The following is a 23,868-nucleotide window of genomic DNA, read 5'->3' as shown; positions in this document are numbered from 1 at the left end:
TGAGGATTAGCTGTTCTTTGTCGTAAGAGTCAACAAAAATAACTTTTTCGGGACTGTTGATTGGTCAAAACAAGCATTTTAAAGAAATTACTTTGGGATCTGGTACATTAAAAGTTGTCACTATTTGACATTTTATAAACTTAAGAAAATAAATAAGTTGCAGCACTGATTAAAGCACTTCTTTTGCTATGACTCCATTGTACCAGTTGGGAATAGCTGGATGTAATTTATCATTTGAGTACTGAACAGAGTTAATAGACCGTAATCTTCCCCGTAAAACACACGTGTCCAACCTTTTCAAAATAAAAGCACTAGATTAGAGAAAGTCCAAACAAAAGAAATGTGTGCACCACTTTTGTATGCCCTTATCAATTTTGTGAGCCCTAAAATGTATCAATATATTTTAGGTTTTTGTACATCCTGAATTTAATATCTCTATTGGATAGGGCTGCACGATGGGAGGAAAATATGCGATAATGTTGAATATCGCTGATATTACTTCTGATATTACTTGTGATAGATGGATATTAGTGTGCTCAGTCCTGCCTTTCTGCTGCTTTCAGTATTCTGCTAAATTTCAACATATTGCTTGTTGAATGAAAGGAAATAATTTCCAACAACTTTTATTGAACATTAAATTGAACATAGAAGGAAACACTAAAAAAAGAATAAACAATTACATTTTAAAGTGCAGTTTTCTGCTGCTATTTTCTTTCAACTAACACTAATCTCTGAGCATCTTTTGCGATGTCTCGCAGCCTTTAGCGATGGGTTTATCGCGCCAGTTGGTATTGCAATGGGGATAAAAAAAAACAATATATTGTGCAGCCCTTCTATTGGACATATGGTAAAAGATGTAGGCCTATTTAGATCTTTTGCTTAACTAAACGTAGCAGTACTACAGGAGTATAAATACTCAGTTACAAGGAAAAGGAAAAAAAAAAAACCTTTGCACAAAAGTAACCGCATCAAAATAAAAAGTATCAAAAGTAAAAGTACTCATTATGCAGCAGAATTTGTATCATTAGACTATAATCATTAATGCAGTGATTCCCAACCAGGGGTACATGTACCCCTGCTGTTGACAGGGGGTATTTGGAACAATTGTAAAGCTTTGAAAATTATGATTTGATTGGAAAAATATATCCACATATTACCATTAAATCAACTTTTACACGTGAACACTATATGTTGCAGTTATGTAAGAGAAAACGAGTTAGCAAGCGAGCACAGTAGTTGCTACAAGTACTGAATAAATGGAAGAAATAACTAGCTCAAAGTAATGACTAAAGAGACATGGTTAAACTAGCTAAAAGTTGAAATGACGGTTGAAATAGTTGACTTTTAGCTAACTGTTAAAATAGGGTTAGTTAAGAGTTGAAATAGTTAGCTAACGGTTGAAATAGGTATAATTAGGGTTAGCTAATAGTTGAAATAGTTAGCCAAGAGTTGAAATAGTTAGCCAATGGTTGAAATAGCTAAAAGTTGAAATAGTTAGCAAATGGTTGAAATAGGTAAAATTAGGGTTAGCTAATAGTTGAAATAGTTAGCTAAAAGTAATGGCTTAAAGTAACGATAATGGATAAATGGTTCACTCCAAGTACTAGCAGCCTAGAAAGCTTGTAGTAGTATAATCGCTGACCAAACCAACCTTAATATTGACAAGTCAATTGTATAAAATAGTTAACAATATCCAAATTTATACAATGAATAGTGTTATATATATTTGGAACACATTGTGAATTGAAGAAGCGGTACGTGAGTTCATCTGACAGGGCTGTGGGGGTTCCTCGGACCCAAAAATTTGGGAACCACTGCATTAATGTACGTTTCGTGCAGCTGGATAATGTGGGGCTCGTTTTAAATACTGCTGGGTAACTTAACCTCTAATCAATTTATAAGTCGATTCATATTTTTGTATTAATCCGTTTCTGCAAAGTAACTACAGTTGTCAAATTAATATAGTGGAGTAGGAAGAACAATATTCCCCTCTGAGATGTAGTGGAGTAGAAGTATAAAATGGAAAAACTCCAGTAAATACTTTGTTACATTTCACCACTGGGCATACTGTATATACATGCATATCTAAATTAAATAAATATTTGCTTCACAGAAATGCCAAATGTTTTTGATTATCAACTGTGGGTGGGTGGTGATGGCGCAGTGGATATGACCGATGCTTTTGGTGTGGGAGACCTGGGTTCAATTCCCACTGCAATACATCAACCAATGTGTCCCTGAGCAAGGCACTTAACCCCTAGTTGCTCCAGTGGTTTCACCTAAATGTAATGCAACTGTCACAATTACTTTAGTTTGTCCACCAGAGAACACCGATACGTTTATTTTTAACAAATGCACCAGTTAGTGCACATCTTAGTGTGAATATGAGTTATGCATTTCATTTTCTCACATTATAGACTTAAATCAAATCAATCAATCATTTAAATAAGGGTTAGTTAGGGCTTCAACTAAGTTGTCTGTTTGGTCAGTTGTTCAAAGGGCCAGAAACTACATCAACAAGTGGGTTTTAAGTGGACTTTTTCCTTCCAGGCTTCATATATGGGTTAGAGGGTTTAAAAAAAAAAAAAAAAACACTTTGCAGGATTATAAAAAATATTTTTTAAATATTATAATAAAAAAAAAAAAAAAAAAAAAAATCAAAAAAAACAAAACAATAATAAAAATAATAAAAAAAAAACATAAAATGCAGTCAAAAAAGCAACAAGGCGCCAGCCACGCACCAAACAGCACCAATACCTTTTTTTTTTTTTTTTATTTTTTTTTTTTTTTTTTTTTTAATTTAATTTTTTTTTTTTTTTTTTTTTTTTTTTCCAAAAAAAAAAAAAAACACTAAACAACAAACTATTTGTTTTTCTTTTTTTTTTTACACGCACACACCAACAAAAAAAAAAAAAAAAAAAAAAAAAAAAAAGAGACATCTAACTTGATCTTACCACCACTTTACTATGGCATGCATAGGTTTCAGACCTTACTCAGAAAGAGACAACAGACACTTTGTCTAAGAAGTTTTCTAAAGGATGCCGTGACTGCTTGTGATCGGAAAAATAAATCAAAGAAAATAACCACAAAAAAAAAAAACTAAAAGTACAGAAAAGCTCGGTCCCACCTGGAAAAAAAAAACCAGAGGAAAAGATGGATGTCGTGTCTAGCGAAAGCCTCGGCGGTCCCGTTTCTCTGCAAGTGGCGAGCACAAACACACAGGCTTCAAACACACAGCTGCGATGTCATCTTCCTAAAATATTTGGTTCTTTATTTTGTAAATGTGGTAGCCACAGTGTTGTTGACAATACTGAATTTTTTTAAAGGTTTTTTTCTGGTTTTATTTTTCCCCCAGTCAGTGCTTTGAGGACACTGAAACGCGAGGGGCCCCAAGGAAAAACCTCGAGACAAAAAGAGGAAGAGGAGGCTCGCATCTGAGGGATGATGGGTAGATTGGGAAGGAGCAAATTAAGGGCCTTTCATACCTGAATGCTATTTCAACAGCAGCTTTAGAAAATACTAACGTTAAGACAGCAAAATTCTTCCAGGGAGCGACGCAGAGTCGAGGTTGACTGGAGGTAATTATATAAAAATCGGTCAAAGTGAAAAACAAAAACGAGCAACACATTTCATTTCTGCTAACCCAACATTAAAGCAAACTGAAATAAAAAATTATTTTCCACAAATAAATCACTTCATACATCCCAAGTGTTTGCCTTGAGTACGTATTTGTTCAGACTTTTAATTACCAAAAAGAAGAAATTCAAGTTTTTACTTATTTTTCCCCTCAATGGCGCCCCCTACATCAGTGAATTTTTGGTACCAACTGTTGATGTCGGTACTAGTAAATCGGTCTTCTACAATATCTGAATGAGCTGGCCCTTAATGGATTTCACATCATTGCTTCAATTCAAACAATAACCGGCAGTTAATCAGGCCGGGGGTCGACTTTGTTAGCCGTTTCTTTGTCCAGTGGGTCTCGTAGCGGGACCGAGACACGCTGAGGTACCTAAGGACCGGCCTAGAGTGCTGCCACATTTATTTTCACTTTGTAAACTGTACATTTTTTTTCATGAAAATGAATAGGTGATGTTTTAAAGTTTGGTAACCACTGGCTGAGTTCCATCTGTGATTTGTACACTCCCTAGTCCCTACGTAACTCTGTACATTAGTCGCTCTTCGTCAATATTACATTATCTTGCCGTAACGTATGAAGCGCCGTGAACGAGACCACTCCATGGTGTGGAGTTTTTGGACACTCTGATCATTTAGCATTTTACAGTTTCCACTTCTGGAACTATCGTAAAGAGAGACAGCTAACACGAGCAAGACGTCTTCCTTTGCCTAAATCCAGGATGAAAGAGCGCGGCTGCAGGTACACGAAACCCCGATAACAATTCTAGCGGGAATCAGTGCTAATGTTAGCAAGCTAGCTAGTTTCCACTTTCAGAGTAGACGCTATTTAGCCTAGCTTGCTAGCTTCCAATTTTTCGATTGGAATACAAAAGACTTCGAAAAAGGACGAAAAAAAATAATTAACTTGTATCAACATTTAGGGACTTTAAAGCTACAGGGCTACGATATCTTGCAGTCAGTAGCGCACCACAGAAGTTGACGCTAGCGCGTCGGCTAGCAATGCCGGCTCTCAGTTGTCAGTCAAAAGATGGGAAACGTCCACTCAGAGGCTAAAGGCTTAGACACCGTTTCCACATATATATATATATATATATGTCCAAGAATACTTTTATCCTCTTGAAAAAGAAAAAAAAAAAATTATACGAACATAGCTGCAGCTTAGTTATCTTTCCTTACACGAAAAGTGAGAAGAACTCAAATTTCAGTTTGACTTTAAATCAAACTCGTTTAGAGGCTGCCTTTCTAGCAGCTACGTTTTGCTGTCGCTTGCGTTTCTGGTCCAAGTTGGAGTCTGAAAATCTGTTGCCGTGCTGCTAAAAAATAAAAATAAAAAACACTTGTCCAACTGTAATCGAGGCCCGGGGGTCGGTCGGCTGCTTGGTTAGTTCGGACCTTCCTATTCTAAACAGAGGAGGAAAGGGACATTTTTGGCTCCTGAGTTCTTTGTGGGTTAAGGATTAGCATAGACATCAATACGAAAATAAAGATTAACAACGTTTGCATCAAACCTGCTGTGCAGCTGGGAGTTGGGGGGCTTTGGGGGAGGGGGGGGGTCACAAGTAAAAATAGGGTCATAGATCCTCGCAGGGTTCCTACGCAGGGTTTCCATTTTTAGAAACTCCAGATGTTGTCCAATAGTGTTTGACGATTCCTTCGCATTAATTGCAAAATTAAGCTGGGCTGTAGTAAAGATTACTTCACGGCAAGTACCACAATATGTGAAATTAAAATTCCCCAAAAAAAAAAAAAACTCCGTTTCAGGACTTCAGAGCAGTTATGTTTATCGAAATCTTACAGATGTGGAAAAGGGTCAAAACGTATCAGCGTCCCCACCTGCGTAGGAACCCCGGAGTCAAATAAACAGGAGGCATAAAATCTTGTACACACGCGGAACAACCAGCATGCTGCAGGAGTCACTGGTGTCGGTACAAAGCATTAAAGGATTTGTTGTTGTTTTTTTTTTTCAATGATTTCCTTTCATTTGATAACTAAATATTTCACTCTATCGATATAATTCCATTTTGTTAAATTCATATATAAAGGTTAACATGTACACACGCATCGTCACTGGGAATCCGTGGAATCGGGACCTTTATTATAATAAGTGGAACTTGCTCTTGCTGGCGCTCAACAAATATACTGTGAATGCAAGTAACAATAATATAATGATAATTATAATAATTATTATAATAATGATAATAATAATAATAATAATAATAATAATAATAATAAGTCGGCGGCGTCTGCACCATGCCTTGTAAACCTGGAAAAAATAAAAACAAGCCAGGTAACCACCTCTCCCCCCAGTCCCTCCACTTCGCCCATGATGAAAAAAACCCCCCCAAAAAAAAAACAAAGTTTTAAAAGAGGGAACGTTGACTGTAGTTTCTCACTGGCTTCTTCTTCTAAAAGTCCAGAGTCCACGTGCGTCACGCAAATCTCCGCCAATGTCCTGACGTGAGTGGAGGGTGGAGGAGGGGGTCCGCGCAGGGGGGTGAAGGGAGGGAGGGGGGAGTAGGCTATCTCTAACGGAGCGCCGCTGTTGGCCGGAGTTCGAGCACTCGGCGAGCCTCGGTGGAGATGGGACTTTTCAATCCTGTTTTTCGGCATCAGCCTGCCTCCGCGTTTGCTAGGAGCGCGCGTGCGCACATTTTTTGCCTGACGAGCCAGGTTTACAGGGACCACGTTAAAGGGTGGTCGGCTATGGCGGTCACTCGTCTGTTTTCCTTTTTTTTTTTTTGTATCTCTTCTTATTTTTCCATTTCTATTTGACCCAAGGTTTTGGTTTTTTTCAGTCTGTCCGTCCCGGTTTGATGCCCCCCAGATATACGGGGGGGGGTGGGGCTTGGTATCTGCGGCGAGTCCACGCCAGTTTGAGTATTTTCAAGTCAGCTACTCTTGGTTGGCGCCCACCCTGCTGTCCTGTCAGAATGATGCAGACGCAGCCTCGGACGGCTGGAGGTGAGGGCTTGCGAGGGCAACCAAGGTGGAGGCGTATTTTTCATATTTACGATGGAAAGGGAGGTGGTGTGTGTGTGTGTGTGTGTGTGTGTGTGTGTGTGTGTGTGTGTGTGAGCAGTCGAAAGATCTGTCCAGAGATGACGCCCCTGGTCCTCGGCGGTCGTCATGCCGATCAGCAATAGCTGAACAAGAAGCAAGTGAGGTGGTTAACTACTGCTTGTTGTCGTGCAGAGGAGTCTCCTCAGCCAATAGGACTACACTGATGGAGGAGGTGGAAGAAGCAATTTCTGGACAGGCCCTCCGAGTGTGTGTGTGTGTGTGTGTGTGTGTGTGTGTGTGTGTGTGTGTGTGTGTGTGTGTGTTGTTTTTTTTTGTGTTTTTTTGTGTGTTTTGGCTAGTGCAGGTAATCGTCCACAGAGGCGAAGGCGCAGGAGCCGCTGCCCGTTCGTGCCATGATGGAGAGGCACTGGGCGGCCTGACCCACGGCCTGGGCCAGGGGGGGCTGCTTGGGCAGGTTGTGAGTCTCTGGAGGGGAAAAAGGAAAGGGGAGAGAGCAACAATGTCAGGACTGCAGTAGTGATGAGGTGTCCATACAGAACTCACCATTGTTTGAATCACTTCATTGGCTATATCCTATATCTAGAAGGCAATTTCACCGGGTTCAGTTCATTCAGAAATTAAAAAGAATGTTTATGTCAACTGTCCTGCCTAAAGTTTTCTTTACCATGTACGGTACCAGTCCAAAAGTTTAGAAGCTTTCCCATTCAGTCGAGAAAGTAAGCATGTCCAAACTTTTGACTGGTACTGTAGATCTTCATATCAACTCAGACAAGCCCTTACATATTTAGAGAAGTTAGATGCAGATGCATTCTAATATAAATCCTTCAGATTGGAATAATCTTCCCGTTTCTCTGAGATCTGTCACTTATTACCACTGGTTCAGTACATTTTCTCATGTTAAAACGACCCGCTTTTAATTTGTGTTTACTTACACTCTTTAAACCGCTTCAATTGCTCTTTATTCTGATGCAATTATAGTATGTAATTATCTTGTGTAACAGCTGGGGGTGTGGGTGAGAGAGGTTGAGCAAGCTGTCTGTACTTAAGCATTTCAAGTGTGCGTTTGTTACGCAACACTGCTCTGTTTGTATGGGTTGTATAATTTCGCGGGTTTATAGGACCCTCTGGAAAATTAAGATGCCACATCTCAAGGGGCTATCCCTATATGTATTCAAACTAAAAAGGTGACAGAGCTACCTTCTACGTGTCCTATGGGCTCATGTTTAAACATATTTTAATACAGACAGCGTGGACAGCCGACCTACCTAATATTGCACTGTTGAGAGTGGAGCAGACTGGCTCCCTCTGAATGGCGTCCAGTTGGTAGCCGACTGGGCTGCTCCAGGGGTCCGAGTAGGCCAGCAGGCTGAACGCATCCTGCAGCCGGAGACATCAAACAACAACAACAGATCACAGCACGCCACTTCACTTCTACACCTAGACTACAAGACCACGTGTACTCTTCCTACACCACTACGAGTCTATCAACCATGTTCAGTGCTGTCAATTCCTTTAGTTACTCTGTCGTCATAGGCTGTCAGGGTTCCAACACATTTCATGAAAAAAAAATAAAAAATTCAAAACCCTTTCATGACTTTTAAAAAAAGGGCCCATAATACAACGTGGCATCATGACTTTGCATAAACATACACGCCACTTTCCTAAAGCCAAATGGCGTGTTATGTGTACGCATTTTGAGTTTTCCATGTGTATGTCTACGCTGGAGAGAAAAAAAAACAAAAGCAAAAAATAGCAGGACGCGATCCCAGCTCTCCTGAGTGAAAGTCCTGTGTTTTACCCATCCGCCACCCTGACCAACGTAATGTAGGTCAATGGCGGCCGAACGGCGTTGATAAACACGCTAAAAAGCGATTGTGCGTCTTAATAACACACAAAAAACGGCATACGAATTGGCATGTCATACATACGCCACTTGATGAGATCAGTCTGCATAATAAAACGCCCACGACCAGTCTTAAAAAAGGGGTCCAATGTGTGGGAATTTCTCCCATCTAGCGCTGAGATCGTATATCGCAATCAACGCTCTCGCACCACGCAGTTCAAAGTACATATTACAGCTACGGTAGCCTTCACGCTTCAAAAAGCCGGTCTCTTGCTCTTTTCAATATCCTTTTTCTTTTTTTGGGCAAAGTAGAAGACTCCTGCTCCTGAAATTTGGATTTTGAATACGTGTGGTCCTCCATGTTTCCTTGTTCAAACTTGCCGGGGCCGGGAAGCTACGATACCAGTTAGCATCATTAGCAGCACCTGTGAGTTTATCATGTGACAGAGAAAACGCGAAAGGCGGAGCAGTATGTCCTGTATGTCCCTTACCGGCTAACGTATTTCAAGATGGCGCATGAATATGGCGCATCTACCCCAGTTCATGCTAACGCAAATGTAAAATTTCAAGCCAATAGGAATACTTGGAATTGATGGTGGTGGTAAATATTCATGAAAAAGGACAAGTTTGGGAACGGGCAACACAGATTTTGGTAACGAACAGCTAAACACGTTACACACTGGACCCTTTAACGATAGTTACCTTGAGCATCTTCTTGTTGGCGGAGTTCTTGCCACACTCGCGGCGGAGGTGTTCGCTCATGCTCTGGAGCTCCCTGCCGAAGTGGATCATTCTCTCGATGGCCGCCTGGCTCCCGCCGCACAGCTGGCGCTTGGACTGAGCGGACTCCACCTCTGCAGAGCCACGGCCCGTTCGCCGTGCAAAACGGAGCATGTCTTAATGTAGTGACGGTACATTCACAGCACAGGTATTTCGCAGGAGTGTTTACCCAGCAATTTGCAAGGGCAGCCTCGATTACCACAAAGTGTTTAAAACAAACAAACAAAAAAAAATAAAAATAATACAGGACATTTCATTCAGAAGGAATGATATCGTCTTCAGAGAAAAGGCAGGGCAGAAAACTTTCGGTAACACTTTAGTTGAAGGTATCTACATAAGAGTGACATGACACTGTCATGAACACATGAACTCTAACCATAACTTATGACAAAAACCGAATGACACTTACCAAAAGAAGCGTTGTGTCAACGTTTATGACTTGTTTATAATGTTTATGACACGTTCATGGACAGTGTCATGTCACTCTTATGTAGATACCTTCAAGTAAAGTGTAACCAAACTTTCTCACGAGTGGTTCATCACAGAATTCTAGACATAACTCCTGCCAAAGAAGCTGCTGGAATACACAGCCATATCAACCAGGGCATACATTAAAGTGATGTCACGCAGTTTTTTAAGGCTACAACATTTTTTGTCACATACAGCAAACATCTCCTCACCATCTGTTAGCTGCCTGTCCCCTGAACACACTGTAAAAAACATCTCCTCACTATCTGCTAGCTGCCTGTCCCCTGAACACACTGTAAAAAACATCTCCTCACTATCTGCTAGCTGCCTGTCCCTTTCATTAAGTGTTCAGGGGACAGGCAGCTAACTGGGCACGATATGAGAGATGTTTTAACAGTGTGTTCAGGACACAGCTAGCAGATAGTGAGGAGATGTTTTTACAGTGTGTTCAGGGGACAGGCAGCTAGCAGATAGTGAGGAGATGTTTTTTACAGTGTGTTCAGGGGACAGGCAGCTAGCAGATAGTGAGGAGATGTTTTTTACAGTGTGTTCAGGGGACAGGCAGCTAGCAGATAGTGAGGAGATGTTTGCTGTATGTAACAAAAAAAAAAAAAGGTTGTAGCCTAAAAAACACGTCACATCACTTAGAGCACCTTTAACTTCTGTCGCCATGCTGATAAATGCTCAAATTTAGTGACTAATGCCTCCACACACACACACTATACTCACCCATGTCTGCGTCACAGTCTTCGGTCTCGGGGGCGTGTTTGGAGCTGCCGTTGAGGAAACCATTGGAGGACGATTCCGTCACTCCGTTGGTGAAGTGGTCCACCTCCATATCCACATCGCTACGGAGGCAGGACACGAGGAGATAGTAAGATGATGCAAATTTCCTGGACAAGATATCTAATTAACTGACCTTGCAGCGAAATGATGCATTACGGTTGCAAGAGTTGGTTTGAGATTTTCACAGTATGATAACGTCACAATTTCACAATATTATCATCATTATTATCATCATCATCAGTTACAATGACCTTTAAAAAGGAACAATAACGAAGGGTTTTTTGGTTGAACTAACATAATTTAAATTTTTTCTTTTTTTTTTTTATAAATCATAGATAAGCAAATGTACAGGCCTAGGATGCATACACGAGTTCCTTGGCCAGCGTGATACATAATTATCTGAGTAAGAAGTTAAAAAGGAGAATTCTGGCCAATTTTAACATTAATCTTGATTGCTATGCATATGCGAGTACTTTTGATTGAAAAAACCCAGACCTGAACCGGTCCTAGCAAACTGGAGTAGCTGCAGCTCTCTCTACCAGCTTCCACTGAGCTAAAACGGCAGTTTTAGAGTGCCTTTGTGCCTCTTAACGGACACAAAATGTAATTAAAATGTCTGTGCAACATGAACAGGGTCACTGGTGTCGGCACAAAGCATTGATTGATTTGATTGAGCATTGATCCAGTTTGCTAGGACCGATTCAGGTTGGGTTTTTCTTTTCCAATCGAAAGTACTCGCATATTTATAGCGATCAAGATTAACGTAAAAATTGGCCGGAATTCTCCTTTAAGAGTTTTTGTAGAAGTAGTTTAAGGTCAGCAGTGTGCTCTGTCGCACCTTTAACCACACCCAACAGTGATGTTGCAGTGTACCGACACACACTGGAGTACACTTCTACGTCACTGCGGTAAGGTGGAGATGTTAAACCGCTGGAGGAGACTGCTTTATATGTCACACTTCAAGCTTACACTTTGTCGAAGGAAATGTATGCTATTAAATACAGTTAAGTATGCAGAATATAAGTTTCATCTTAGGAGTAAATACAAAAATTATAATATCTGCAGAGAAATAAAGTAACAGGGAACTTTGGTTTTTGTCGAGTCATGTTTTTTCCCAGCTTTTGGAGTTCAGCTATTGAAGGTGGAGTTCCTACGAGGAGTGCCAATCACAGCCAGTTTGGAAGCATACATTTAATTTGATCTGCTCATAAAGCAGAACGCTTGTGTGTCAGCGCGGTTCTGCTCAGTACCTGGTTATGGGCTGTTGGCTGCGACTCCCGTTGAGGCTGACGTCAGACGCTGGGGGTGGAGCCAGAGCCGGGGGGGCAGGGCTTGTGACTGTGAGGGGAGGAGCTGTGGCTCTTATTGGTCGTCACGCCATTACAGCAGTTGCTGTCGGTCCCTAAAAACAACAGAGTGAAAGATGGACAAGTTCTTATCTATTAACACATGCCTTTACCTAATATACAGTAAAGAAGGCTCTGCTAAACACTGAGGAGTCCTCTTAAACTAACGGTTTCCCATTTAAAAAAATTTCTGCAGCAAAGACAGAATTGGTCAAAGCGATTACCAACTCAAACTCACTGGTAATCTGATGCCAAACCTTGAAACAGAGGAAAGATGGTGACTTTAAAAAAAGAAAATTATATTTTTGGTTCCGTGCAATTCTTAAAATGGTGCTTAAAAAAAAAGTTATAAAAATAAAAACAAACAATTTTGGTTGCAGCTTGCGATTAGAGATCGATGCGTGTCACTAACGTTAACTCTTCAGGTCCCTGAAGATACTTTTTAAATAAATTCAGTGAACTGCACAGTCACCGTTTCTCTTTCTGACTAAATTAAAAAGGGGCGCTATGCAGTTATGGCCATTTCTCTTCGCTTGTTGCTCGCAAGTTTCTCTTTAGAGCTCCCGCAACAGCTTCAGAATAGATATTTGTCAACACTGTCGTAAAAACTCATTGGTGACTCTCCCCCCTCCCATCTTCTCCCTCTGGTCATGTGCATTTGTTTTCAAAGAAGCCGGCGTCCACTGTGGTTTTTCTCGAAATATTAGGCTACTCTTCTCTCCCAGGTTCATAACATTATTCTTTTTTCCCACACCGGCCTTAGAGCTCTGTCGGAGCAGAAGCAACTTGCGTTTGCCAACATCAAGCTGACAGGAAACTCTGTGGCAGATCAAGTTTCTGATCAAAAGATAATTACAAGTGCAACAGCAAGAACGCCAGGTCAGCATCGGGTTTGCAGGCTTGTGTTTGTCTCAGTTCTCACCTGTGTAAATATGTCAAAGCTGTCGGTGATCAGAACATTGATGTATAATATTAACTAGATACAGGATCCTAAAATGGCACCCATTTAGTTCTATGGCATTAATTGTCTGGTGTATACACCAAAAAAAGTTTCTAAGCCTTCTAAGCGTTCATTTTCGTGATATGCCGCCCACTGAATATGTGCAGTAGCGTTTCTCCTGCACACGCCAGTTCCCGCCCTGCCTATAGAGACTTTACATTGTGGTGATATCACAGGTTTTTGAAACGCTTTTCTCAGCTCTAAGGAAGTTTTTCTTCCTTAGAGGAAGTTTTTCTTTTTACAATGGAAGCCTATGAAAAATCTTTTTTTCTGAGCAGCAGGGGGATTTTTTGCTGCAATACCACGAGAGGCCAAAATTAGCTGCGAGGCTGAGCACACTTCTTGGGGGCCTGGATCACACTAAGCACATTTATGTGAACAGATACTGGGCTCTACAAAAAAGGTAATTGCTGTCACTGGGTGTAAAACTGTAAACTTATTTATAAATCTGTTGTAATCTCCACATGTGAATGCACCGAGGCCAGCTGGACTGTACCTGGGAGGTAGGGCTGGGAGCTGCTGGCTTTGTGGCTGGGGCTGCTGAAAGTCCGGGGGGAGCCGGTGTAACTGTCCTGAGACTTTGGGCTGCGACCTCCCAGACACCTCACCTCGCTGTCCGTCCCGTTCACCATCTCTATGAACTGTCTCACCCTGAGGACGCACGGGAAGGAAGGAGGAAGGAAGGGAAGAGCAAGAAGGGAATGAAAAGAGGGAAGAGATACAGACAAAATGAGGCAAAGGTGATATATAAAGTGGGGGAATGGATGTAGAGTAAAGAGGATTAAGTGTGAGCAAATACAATTAAATAAACTGTAATTATTATAGTATGAAGAAAGACATGTAGTAGGACAAGTTACAGAAAGAGAAAAAATTAACAAACAATCCCCTTTTGTTTAAAGCTTTAGTGCGTAACTTTATATTAATCAACGTCAGTTACATTCAAGCCGTCACAAAATGAGATGCTACAAAGCTGATTAAGACTATCAGCTCCACACAACTCTCCCTGGATATCTCTCATAGGACTACGTTCACAAGATTGTGGCGTCCGGAGACTTTCGCGTGCAGAAGCTCGAGTGAAGATAATGACCTCTTCTGAAGAGCCCATCACGTTACTTTAATCCTCCGTGTCCTCCCCGGCTATGTCAACTGCATGGAGGAGGAGTGGGGATGGTGTGCTGACAGTTTTGTTGTCATTACTTAAAATTCCTCATGGGGGGGGCGAAAGAAACTACACACTATAGCTTCAGCGTTTCCCCACACACCGGCCGCTGCACATTGCATTTCGTTATCCGCCACAAACTGCTTTCTAATCTGTGGCAAACACTGAGCTTTAAGTTTAATTTCGCATTCACGACATGATTATCAGCTTTAAAAGATTCATAGATCGGATCAGCTTTTTGCACCGAAAGCAGCAGGATTTGCTTGAAATATTGTCTTTATCGTCTTTATTGTGGTACTTTTAAGTAACGGGAGGCTTCCAATCGGCAAATAATGCAAATTCAAATGCAGCTTCGGTCTTACTTGAGCATGAAGAGAAGGTCTGGGTTCCTCTCCAGGAGGTTGGGGTAGAGCTGCTGGGTGGTCTCGATGGCCTCGCCCATTCTACCAGACAAGACCAGCTTCTGGATCTCTGCAAACCGACAGGGAACAGGTTTACACAAGGTAACGCTCACACCATGTTTTCCCACGGTGATGTCGTCTTGAGTGCTGTCCTGGCACCGAAATAAGTTTGAGATTTTGAGTAATATTGCCACAGAGGTGAACACTTTCACTCGGCAATATATAATAAAAAAAAAACCTTGCATGTTTGCATTCCTAGTGTTTAATGAAATTAAACATTAAGAAGCTTAGGAGATTAGTCGCACCTCATAATGAAGTAAGATTTGTTCAGTTAGTGCATTTGTAAGCCTGGCGCCAGCATTATTTAGGAACACGCGAACACAGAAGGGCTCTTACTCTGTCGGTTTTTGATGGAGGCCAGCTCCTCGTGCACGGCCTGGTCTGTGGATTTGGCGAAGGCTTCGGCCGTGGCACAATAGCTGTGGTGCACCAGGTAGGAAGCCACCATCCTGACGAGACAAGGGACAAGAGAAACCCAATCAGGGGTTAGAAGCAGCAGCGGGAGAAATTATACAGACCATAACACTCTTAGGGCCCCGTCTTGCACCCGGCGCAGCACAAAGCCCGACGCAAGTGTCTTTGCTAGTTTAAGACCGACGCAGGGGTCAGTTTCCCGTCCAGCGCCAGCGTCGTTTAAATAGCAGATGCACCTGCGCCCGTGGGCGTGCTGGTCTTACAGGGAGGTGTGTTCAGGTGAATTCTGGGCGTATTGCTATCTTGAGGCAGCGGGAAGTGATCACGCCATTGACCAGCATTGTTATTTTAACCGCAAATTATTCGCCTAGGCTCGTGCACAGCTCGCGCACACTATGCTTGTTACACACACAGGGACGCGCAGCAGCACACACACAGAAGATTACAAATAACAATATTAGGGTGCAAATCCTCCGTCATAATAGCAATGCTCCAAGGTCAGAACGCACCTGGCTTTTAAAGGGAACGGGAGATGATCTCTGATTGGTTTATTACATGTTACGCCCAAAACACGCCTATGAATTAATGAAGACACTAAGTACAACCCTTTGAACCAGGCGCCCGGCGCACGGACCCTTTTTCCGCCGTCAAACTAGCAAAAGTGGATTCGGACACGCCCTAAACGCACCTGCACCAGGCGCTTCACACCGTGCGCTTAGCTCGTTAAAATAGGGCCCTTTATCTCGTCACACACCTGATCAGTCAAAAACAGAACTGTGGGCTTTCATTTAACCTTATGAACAGGAACATGGTTAATAATAATAATAATAATAATAATAAATGTGCTTTTCTTGAATGGGAGGTCTTTGGGTCAATATAAACAAGCAGTCAAAGACTTTCAGATGGGGACATAAACTAGCATTCTATCAGATTATCTAAACCCTTTTGTTCAGAGATAAAAACCCAAAGTGAGCACACCTGACATGTCACCAATAATCCACTCGCTGTACAGGTAAAGTGTGCACACAACGAGGTCAGAGTTGAACCAGGAAGTTGGCTTGTAAACGGTTTTGCAATGGGCAGTTTGGGTAATAATTGTACAGGATGCTTTTGTTTTAACGTCCATGGCTGAACGGTTGGCTTGTTTCCAGTCTCTTGTCGTCTGACTGCTCTTCATTGTTCCCAAATCCTGAGCCTGATCCTAAACAACTACAAAAATAAGACCCAAGTGGTAATAAACTAGCTGCAAAGATCAATTTATTAGTTGATCAACTATTTTGATAAGTGATAAAATCGGGTTGGAGTCATTCTTTTTATAAATAAATAAAAATGGCTCTGATGTCAGCTTGTTAAATGTGAATCTGTTCTAGTTTCTTCTCTCCTCTGTGACAGGAAACTAAATATTTTTGACTTGAGGACAAAACAAGACATTTGAGGACGTCATCTTGGGCTTTTTGGGAAACACTGACGGGTTATTTTTTTAACCATTATCTGACATTTCATAAACCAAACAATCGATTGATCAAGAAAGTAATCAACAGATTAAATGACAGTGAAACTAATGGTTAGTTGAAGCCCTATAATAAACCAGTAATACCCTTGAAGTATGTGTGTGAGATAACAGACTGTGTAATGTGTGTGCAGGTGTGTTTGAGTCTTTATCGGCAGATAAGAAGGGGATGGGAAGCTACGCTGCTATCAGCGCTACGATGACCCACAATGCAACAGTATTTTTCCAAGGATGAATCCTCCTCCTATTATTATTTGCACACAACCAGATCTAAAAATGAACTCCCATGACGCCGCCAGCAGGGAGATTTATGACCAGAGGCCGACTGGTCGTCACGGTACCGCTGCTCTGCAAAAAGACAATAAAAACACTTCACATCCAGCAATCGTCACACCTGCACAGAAACTTCCTGTTTATCAATTTCACGCAGCGAGGCAACTTTCCTGGATAAAAAAAAAAAAAAGGCAACGGCGGCCGACCACTCCACCCCACCCCTCAACCCCCAATCCCCATCAAATGGAGATTAAATCCATTCAGGACACGTAATCATAGCAACAGAGAGCTAATCCCGTCAGGACATGGCATGCAGAGAAACCGAGTCCCGCGGCTTTAACTTGTGGATCAGGGCTCCTGCTCTCTGATGGGGAAGTGGTCCATCTGGGCCTTGATCCTCGTTATGTCAGCAGTATTATCCGGTCACCGGAAATACACTAATACTCCCATTTTACTGTGCAGTGGGGAGTATTTGATAAAAGGTTGAATTACAAAAATAGATTTCTAAGTTCAGTTCAGACTGAGCCTGAAGTTGGTGTGGCTGAATTCAATTAAACGTGTTGAATGGGTCTTCAATTAACTTGTATTTCGGGGGAAATTTCATCAACAAAAATCTATTTGTTGCCCACCTTTTTCCGCCCACAACAAAAAAAAAAAAAAAAACTGACAAACTGTGGCCGGGTTGGTTCAGCGGTAGAGCAGGCGCACATGTAATGAGGTTTATGCCTTGACGCAGAGGTCCAGGGTTCGAATCTGACCTGTGACTATTTCCTGCATGTCTTCCCCCTCTCTCTCCCCTTTCTCACATAGCTGTCCTATCAATGAAGGCAGAAAAAGCCCCACCAAAAAAATTAACTCAACTGTAACGTGAAAGTCTGACAGCTGAACACGGCTGTACCCGATTCAGATTTGATGAAGATTTCACTATTTTAAAGAAAAGAAAAAAAAAAAAGAAAGAAAGAAAAAGACTTCCAGTGATGATTTCGACCACATTAAAAGTCAAATGCGGTCCGCCATGAACCAAATATACTGTACTTTTACACTTCAACGGGTGGCGGTTCCTCACCCCACCCTTTTTATAGGCTTTTAAAATTTGTAAAAACAGTATCTTCCATCATCCAAAAATTCTTATTCAGAAGTTAATTTAACTAACTGCTAACCTTGCGGCACCTGTAACCATATTAACTTTACACATGTATTACGCCGCAAAAATGACAAAAATTCTACGGACGAACACAAGACTAAAATATTTTTGTTTTGTTGACTAAAACGAATAATGATCAAATGACTGAAATTAAAATGCATTCCTGTCAATAAAAAATCTGTTTGTATTGTCACCCAAACCCGATCAATCCACAGTGAAAACTCACTTCTGGATCATGGACTGCCACTCGCCCCGCTCTCCGATGGGGCAGCGGTCGATCTGGGCCTGGATCTTTGTCCTCCACTCGCGCATGTAGTCCTCGATGTCGAACACAAACGGGTGCTGGCCGAAGTTTGCGTCTACCACCTCCCCTGGAGTCTGAAGGCCCACGGTCGGGTACAAGTTAGGCTAGAGAGAGAGAGAGAGAGAGAGAGAGAGAGAGAGAGAGAGAGAGAGAGAGAGAGAGAGAGAGAGAGAGAGAGAGAGAGAGAGAGAGAGAGAGAGAGAGAGAGAAATTAGGATCATAATAGCAAATGCTCTTTGGGAATGTAATCTGGACAACACATCATAACAGGAAACAATAAGAGGGACAAACAGGAAAACAGAAAATCTCAGGAAACGCACTTTTGTCTACAATTAGCCCTTAAAACTCGACTGTACGAGCTGACAAAGATTCTAGCAGGCTGACGCTTACTTATAGGGCATCTTTTCACAGGAGAGGGACATTAAAGTGGCAGTAAGTAAGACCTCTATGGCACAGATTAGCCATAATGCACCCATCAAGCAGATTCTTAAGAACCAATGACGCAGTGATTATATTGCCAAGAGCTGAGATTTTCTGACTCTCTGGCTCGTTTTCTCATCTGCGCCGTTCAGAGCACTCAACTTCCCAATCTTCATGGAAGGCACTCCAACCTCCAGATAAAGGTTTATTTCAGGGATGAATACTGAATCAGTAGGACCTCCAGTTTGGTCAACCGTTTTACTGGGAGAGATAAGTAATCCTAAGGCCGGCTACACACTGCCTGCGTGGCATGTCCGTTTTTATTTCGGCTCCCATGTGAACAGGTTAGAGCTTACACATTGCCTGCGTGACACGCACGTCTCCAGGCGCGGCTCGAGCCACGCCGAAAACACGTGCATGCTAGAAATAGGACCGACCGACAGGAAAATCCACGCAGCCGCCACGCAACAGAAACGCCACGCTCCCGCGATGCAGCCAGTGTGTAGCCGGCCTAACTAGCATTGAGCATTGTAAAAGGTAGCTTTAAATCTACAGTAAAGAGCACACAATGACTTTGTTCCATCTTGTTCTAGCAAACATTGCTCACCCAGGAGGAAATTGGGCATTTGTTGAGGTCTACTTTCCCCCGAGGACTTAACACATATGTGGTGCTGTAGTATGAATTTTTGGCACTAGGAGGGAGTACGTTAACACGACAAATCAGACTGAATTATCACTCAGTCTAACATTGTGTTTCCCTGACCAATCTGTTAGCCTGCGTTCATTTCAGTGAACACAGAAGCAGTTGGCCATTACTAGGAGCAGTTCAATTATCGTTTGTCCTGTCAGTCAACTAAATATGCCAAATTACGAGTTATTTCTCCAACTCGACCTACACATACCTTTACAGTTTCTATTTTTGTAGCTGAACTGGATGCGTTTTGAAAAGTTTTTGGACAACCGTGGAGCTCTATGACACAGAGGAATAAGATATAGCAGTCTTTTAAAAAGGCTGACAAAATCCAAAACAAAAGTTTAGCTAAACAGTAGCCAGGCTCTTGGTAATAACAACACAACAGAACAAAGACCTTCAAGACTTTCAAATCTGGGCAGTGAGTGGAAAAAAGGGGCCGTCTACACCCGAACATTACGTTTCTGATAAGCCTTTGCTAGTTACATATTATTTTAGGATTTGCTTCCTCCTATTAAGAGGATAAGTACATTAGTACAGCAGGGATGTGACTTGTTTTAAGTTTTCTCTGTGCTGTTACAGTGCAAGTAGTTGACATGTTGCATGCCGATGACAAAGGGTTAAGTACGTGTCTAGGTCTTGTTCCTGGGAACAGCCGTCCTGCTGACATCTGGGATGACGGGATGAGGAGATAAACAGAAATATGGAGGTGAGGAGGTTTGTATGGTTACATTCTTCTACCAATCTAATCACAGCCTTGATTTAATCAGAAGGAGGTGATGACTGACAACAGGCTAGAGAGAATGTTCTCAGATTGTGTCAGAAGTGTCCTGAAAGTATCATAACATCTTAAGTGTGAGTATATAGCAGAAGTGTTTGTATCTTGATTATTTTTTTTGCGACAATGTTAAAAATCTTTTCCCCAGAATGGATTTTTCCTTTTTTGTTAACCAACGCTTCACCTAAATATCTTCTGTTTCTACAGTATCGCTGCCGACGACTACATCATATCCGTTTCCAGCTAAGTTGAACGGAAGCAGAAAATGCAGAAAATCCATGTTATGTTCTTCTCTACACATGAAATTAACTTGACTTGTGATGTGCGCTCTTCTTAGAAAACAATCAGTTTTTAGAAATGTATGTATGTATTGTAGTGATGCACTGAAATGAAAATTCTTGTCCAACAGAAAAAAAAAAAAAAAAAAAAAAAGGAAAACAAGACCGAAAACCGAAACCGACAGAAATTAAGCCAATTATTAGCACCATTGCATTTATGGCTATGACTGTGTACTAACTTTACTAAAATCAAGGCATTGCAGTTGTATAAATTAATATTAAAGTTTAATTAAAAAAATATCTAGCAGAAATATGGCTACAATCTGATAGTCACATACAGTATACAGTAGCCTAAGAACAGAATAGCTTACCTATTATTATTATTATTTGAGGCCCTTTCTTGCAGGATTTCACTGAACACATCAGACAACGAGGGTGCATGCCCCTCATCTGGTGCAGAGAGACGGGTCTTTTTTTCGGCGCTCTGATCTCCTCCTGCCCCGTGCGCACTCCGTCTCCACGCGGGTTCTCCGCATCCATGGCGGCCTGGATCATTTCTCGTGCGCCCTGCTTTATTTCCACATCCAAGTAATGGTCTTCATAACGCGGATCAAGTCCAGTCGCGATGAAGTGCAGAGGATCCGAATAGATCTCCCTGAAACGTGTGCTGACCGACTCTAAGAGCACATTTCATTGTTTTCACTCCGTGGTCCGTCTCCTCCTCGTTGCCTAGGAGACGCTTTGCAGGTGGAACGGATCGGGTACTGACACACGTGCAGGTCGTGGTTTCTGTTTGCGTCATCACAACATTTTCGGCTGTATTGTTTCGGTGAGAAAAGTATTTTGGCCGAAAACCGGAAATGCCCTTTTGGGCAATTTTCGGTGGCCGAATATTCGGTGCATCCCTAATGTATTGTCGCTAGGGGCCCTATTTTAAACGATCTGAAACGCAAGTATCAAACGCCAAACGCAAGCAGCTTTGTGGGCAGATCTCGGGCGTGGTTGCCATTATACCGGTGGGATAAACGACTCTTGCGCCCGACGCAAATCTAAAATGGGTTGGTCTGAAGTAGCTACATTACTCATAGGTGTGGTTTGGGCGTAACGTGCAATAAACCAATCAGAGCGTTATATCACACTCTTTAAAAGCAGGCGCGCTTGTTCCGTGGCGGATTGACATAATGGCGGATTTGCTAGGCGCACGCTCTGAATACATCCATGGGCGCACGCCAGGAGCAGTTCACAGCCGAGGAGACCGACGTTTGCTATCGATTTTTCTTTTTGACAAAATGTAAATAAAGAAATGTCACAAAAACGTACTTTCCGATGTTTTGGGCTCACTCTCAGTGAATCACGAGGTTATGAATGCATGGTGATATTTGTGCAATGTATTCTAATATTACACTGGAATGACCTCCCTATAGACGATGCAGCTCTTCTGTCTCCCCTCTCCCGTGCTGCTGCTGCTGCTGGGGCATTTGGGTTAAGTGGCATCGGCACATGCAGTTCAACATCACGTCTCCTTAAGTCCTCTAATATTTCCTCATTTAGGTCATCAACACATCCATGATTCATGGAAATTTTGTGTAAAACAAGGTCATATTATTCCTTGTATTTATGCATGTTTGCAAAAATGGGAACTGCTGAGTTCGTGTAGATGAGAGAAGCAAAGTGTATGCGCGGTGTGCACACTCTACATTACGGCCAAGCACGCGCCCATAAAATAGCATCTGAATAACGCGCCACTGACTTTAGACTAGGTTTTTCCTGGTCTGTGGCGGAATTGTTTTCTGAAACTGCAAAATAGCACCAGGGAACGTTTGCACTGGAACACGCCTCCTCTTCTTGCTGAACAGCCCCCGGGAGCGCAAATACATTCCCTAATTTACCGACACGAGTCTGTGGAGGGAAAAGTCCGCTGTGCGTCGGGTGCAAAATAGGAATGATACATGCTGGGTGCAAGACAGGGCCCTAGAAGTGTATTGATCAACTTTTGTTTTCGTTAAAGAAGGACTACTCAATACTATCGAATTGCAATAAATGAAAATCGCCAATACAAATCAAATCGGCACCCATGTATCGTGAAAGGATCGAAACTAAAGCATATCGTCCCAGCCCTAGTATGGGGTTATACAAAAAAGTTGATTGTAAGATGTAGTAGGGCAAGATTGGAGTCTTAAAAAAAAGAATAAGGAGGTCTAATCTTAGAGTAAATGTACCGTGTATGTTACAGGGTAAAGGAACTGGTTTAAATTAGAGTTAGGAGAAGTAAGGGAATAAATACAGTAGATTAAAGTCCCCATAAGAACAGTAGTACAAAAGGTGTGTGTGTGTGTCTCTTAGAGTTGCCTTTGTCATGGCCCAATAACCACAAAGGTCAGCTGTGCCGAGGTGACGCACTTCACTGCACAACTCTGGAGGAACATGAATGTCTGGCACACAGACGAGCCTTTTTTACAGCTCAATGGATTATTGTTGGGGCTAAGGCTCTTAATTTCTTCTCCCTGGAAAAACAGGCCGCCCTGTTTTCAGTTGCTACCGAGCAAGAAAACAAGTGTCTCCCTCACATCTCGATGCGGTGAATATATGCATGAATCCCATTAGAATTAATGTCCCTTTGGTGTGGGAGTCGTTCACATAATGAAGCAGGGGGGGGGCGATGGGAGCGAGACTCGCTTGGCGATGAACCACAACACCACAAGTTATGTCCTGTTCAGACACAACGGTCGTCAACTCAGTCGTTGATAACTTGGGGGCAGCGAAAAGGAGTTATTAATACGACTCTGCTAACGTGGAATAATATCAGTTTCCCCTATAATTAAACAGGCCAATGGGAGCCCCCCCACCAGTCAAAAAACCCGTCTTTTAGGCGAATCGACTGGATAGTCTCGCTATTTTTAGCAGAGTGAAGAGCCGATTCATTCTGGGACGCGCCCTGGCGGCTGGTGGAATATCAAGCACTGACTTGAATGGCAGCGAATGCTCACGACGCACCCTCAACGCAGACACGCCTGGTGGAAAATAGGTGTAACGGTTAAAAAATTAAAATAAAAAAAGGGTTAAGGTAATGAACGACACTAACATGCTTATGGATTCAGTGTTGCGTTTTTAGCTGAGCTGAGGCAATATTTGGTTAAAAAACAGTTGGATGATGTCATTTTGCCCTCATTGTTCTCCGTTAGGTTTGCTAGAAGTGACGTAATGTAGCGGTTTGTGTGGAGTGAGCGCTGCGCCGGACTCCACTTAAAAATAAAAAAACATAGCCTTTTAAATACTACATTGATTCTTAGCACATAATGGGAGTAACAGGAGAACCTGCTTCAAAAGTGACCATTTCCTTTTGAAATTAGTGCTGTGCAGTGGAACCAATTCATGCCGATATGATTATGAAGAGTGGTTCATTTGGATTTGAAACATTTTAAATTTGGGCTGGTGGTGATAGAACCATGAATGTTCTACTTCGGATGCAGACAGTACAACTAACTGTTCGCTTAGTTCTTCAGCTACAGGGCATAACCAAATGCAGTCACCGCATGCTGAACATAACCCTCCAATT

General features: G+C 42.1%; 1 protein-coding gene across 1 annotated transcript in view; it reads right to left on the bottom strand.

Moving 5' to 3' along the window:
• Nucleotides 1-5,700: 5,700 nt before the first annotated feature.
• Nucleotides 5,701-23,868, bottom strand: part of ranbp9 (RAN binding protein 9) — a 34,103-nt gene continuing 15,935 nt past the window's right edge. The window contains 11 exon segments of the mRNA XM_039815244.1: nucleotides 5,701-6,959; nucleotides 6,990-7,122; nucleotides 7,923-8,034; nucleotides 9,203-9,354; nucleotides 10,478-10,596; nucleotides 11,785-11,856; nucleotides 11,858-11,936; nucleotides 13,377-13,531; nucleotides 14,402-14,510; nucleotides 14,837-14,949; nucleotides 18,068-18,249. Of these exon segments, the coding sequence (XP_039671178.1) occupies nucleotides 6,992-7,122; nucleotides 7,923-8,034; nucleotides 9,203-9,354; nucleotides 10,478-10,596; nucleotides 11,785-11,856; nucleotides 11,858-11,936; nucleotides 13,377-13,531; nucleotides 14,402-14,510; nucleotides 14,837-14,949; nucleotides 18,068-18,249 (1,224 nt within the window). The 3' untranslated portion in view covers nucleotides 5,701-6,959; nucleotides 6,990-6,991.

Source organism: Perca fluviatilis, chromosome 11, assembly GCF_010015445.1.
Source record: "Perca fluviatilis chromosome 11, GENO_Pfluv_1.0, whole genome shotgun sequence".
Lineage (NCBI taxonomy): Eukaryota > Metazoa > Chordata > Actinopteri > Perciformes > Percidae > Perca > Perca fluviatilis.
Note: the sequence above shows the minus strand (reverse complement) of the source record. Positions and strands in the feature narration are given on the sequence as shown.